The sequence below is a fragment of the Neopelma chrysocephalum genome, unplaced genomic scaffold (genome assembly GCF_003984885.1).
Source record: "Neopelma chrysocephalum unplaced genomic scaffold, ASM398488v2 Primary Assembly neopelma1_94460, whole genome shotgun sequence".
NCBI lineage: Eukaryota > Metazoa > Chordata > Aves > Passeriformes > Pipridae > Neopelma > Neopelma chrysocephalum.
The window spans coordinates 24,459-26,766 of record NW_020923167.1 but is presented as its reverse complement, the minus strand read 5'-3'; the positions used below and the strand labels follow the sequence as shown (position 1 = coordinate 26,766).

Sequence of the window (2,308 nt, the reverse complement as noted above, 5' to 3'; positions counted from 1 at the left end):
CCTGGGTTTGTTCCCTGGGGGTCTCTGCAGCAGCAAGCCCAGCCCCACACTGACTGCTCTGGGCTGTGCAGGCATTTGTGCTTCTGCCTGTCTCACACACACACAGAACAGTCTGGTGTAGTGCTGCCCTCAGGAAACCCCCCCCAACTTTGCTCCAGCTAAAGCCGTGGAATTTGTCTTTGTTTCCCTTGGGTTCAGGGTCAGGCTGTGCCTGTGTCCAGCCCAGAGGCTCAGAAAAGCATTTCTCCCGTCCCACTGCAATCTGCTGCTGCACTGGGAGTGAACAGCAGAGTGTTTCCAGGGGCTCTCTGAACCAACACAAGTGTCCAAAGGAACCAGCACAAGTGTCCACAGAAGTCCCAGTCCTTCATCCCTGAATGAGCTTGTTCAGCCCAGGAAAAACTAAGTTTTATTTCCATGGAAGGAGGTTTTTCCCACTTTAACACCAGTTTAGTTCCAAACCAGTTTCTTCATTTCCTCCTCCCAGTTTCCCTGAAGGACACTGACAGGGACCATGGACACTGACAGGGATCAGAGAGTTTGTCCCTTGGCCATACAATTCCTGCTGTTTGGCAGCACAGGAGAGGTTAATTAGAGCCCAGGTTCCAATCGCAGGGCGTGCCTTGAAGACGAGCTTGAAATCAAACGACTTTCCTGCTGGAGGATTAAATTCAGTCCCCATCACCTTTTTTTGGGCTGAATCTTCATATTTTGGAGTATTTTTTAGCTGAATCTCAACTTTTTGCAGTTTGGGGTGGCGAGGGTCTTCTTGCTATTTCTGAGGGGTTTTTTGCCTGAATCTCGGTGGTTTGGGTTTTCCTGGGCTGAATCTTGGTGTTTTGGAGGTTTTTATGGTCACAGGATGCCCGGTGAGTTCTAGAGATGGACTTGGGCAGGAGGAACCCCCAAGCCAATGCGCTCAGCCCTTGTTTTCCCCCCCATCAGGATTTCTCCTTCCCAAAGCTTGGGCAGATGGAGGAGGAGGCTGTGAGGAAGAGGAAGATGCTGTGGGCCCCCCAGGCAGGTGAGGAGGAAGTCAGTGCCCCTTTGTGCCGGTGTTGTGCTGGCTCTGTCAGCCCAGCATGGCCCCGGCTGCAGGACAACCCCGCTGCCGCCGCCGTCCTGCCGGGGCCGGAGTTGGGGGGATGTCCTTGGCCTTCCCTCTGGGCCAGAGGCAAATCCCCTCCCTGTCCTTCTTGCTTCCTGCCCCAGGCCCCGAGCTGAGGACGGAGAGCCCGGAGGACAAATCCCCCCGTGAGACCCTGGTGGGAGAGGCCGTTTTGAAGGGCTCCACGGCGCAGGAAGGCAGCGGGGAGGAAAAGGGCCGGAGATCCCCCCGCAGGAGGGGCTCCAAAGCCAGCCCAGGGTGCTCTGAGGAGGAAAGACCCAGCCTGTGCCAGGAAGGCGGCCGGAGCTTGAGGCAGAGCTCTGACCTGGTGGTCCCTGAGCAGCCTCCCAGCAGGGAGAAGCCGTTCAGGTGCTTGGAATGTGGGAAGAGCTTCAGCAGGAGCACTGACCTCCTCAGTCACCAGCACATCCACACTGGGGAACGACCCTACACGTGTAGGGAATGTGGGAAGAGCTTCAGGAAGAGCAGCAACCTCTGCACTCACCAGCGCACCCACACTGGGGAACGGCCCTACACGTGTGGGGAATGTGGGAAGAGCTTCAGTGACAGCTCCAGCCTGATCGAACACCAGCACATCCACACTGGGGAACGGCCTTATTTTTGTGGGGAATGTGGGAAGAGCTTCAGCTGGAGCTCCAGCCTCCGCAGCCACCAGCACATGCACACTGGGGAACGACCCTACAAGTGCTCGGAATGTGGGAAGAGGTTTAAGACCAGTGCACATCTCCTCATGCATGAGCAGACACACACAGATGAGAGGCCCTTCCGCTGCACCGACTGCGGGAAGGGCTTCAAGCGGAACTCCACCCTCGTCATCCACCGGCGCATCCATACTGGGGAGAGGCCCTACAAGTGTGGGGAGTGTGGGAAGAGCTTCTCCAGGAGCTCTGCCTTGACCTCACACCAGCGGACCCACTGGTAAGGGAAACTATCTCAGTGCTCCGACTGCAGGGAAGAGCTTCGGTCTCTGCTTCCACCCCGAATGAACCCCCCGACGGTGAGGCAACCCCTGGAGTCCAGTGACTGTCAGTCCATCCCTTTCTACCAGAAAGGGCCAGTCCCCTTTCCCAGGGGCAGGTTCTTACAGCAGAACCCTTCCTGGGAAGTGTGTGGAGATTCCTGCCTTGGCTGGGGACCCCCCAAGGTCAGTCCTGGAGGTTGAGAGCAGAGATCTCCCCC

The 2,308-nt window shown here is 57.2% G+C and overlaps 1 protein-coding gene across 1 annotated transcript; it reads left to right on the top strand.

Moving 5' to 3' along the window:
- Nucleotides 1-972: 972 nt before the first annotated feature.
- Nucleotides 973-2,086, top strand: LOC113980504 (gastrula zinc finger protein XlCGF7.1-like). Its single transcript, XM_027707732.1, has 2 exons — nt 973-1,024; nt 1,213-2,086. The coding sequence occupies exons 1-2, from the start codon at nt 973-975 to the stop codon at nt 2,049-2,051; spliced, it is 891 nt and encodes a 296-aa protein (XP_027563533.1). The 3' UTR covers nt 2,052-2,086.
- Nucleotides 2,087-2,308: the final 222 nt, after the last annotated feature.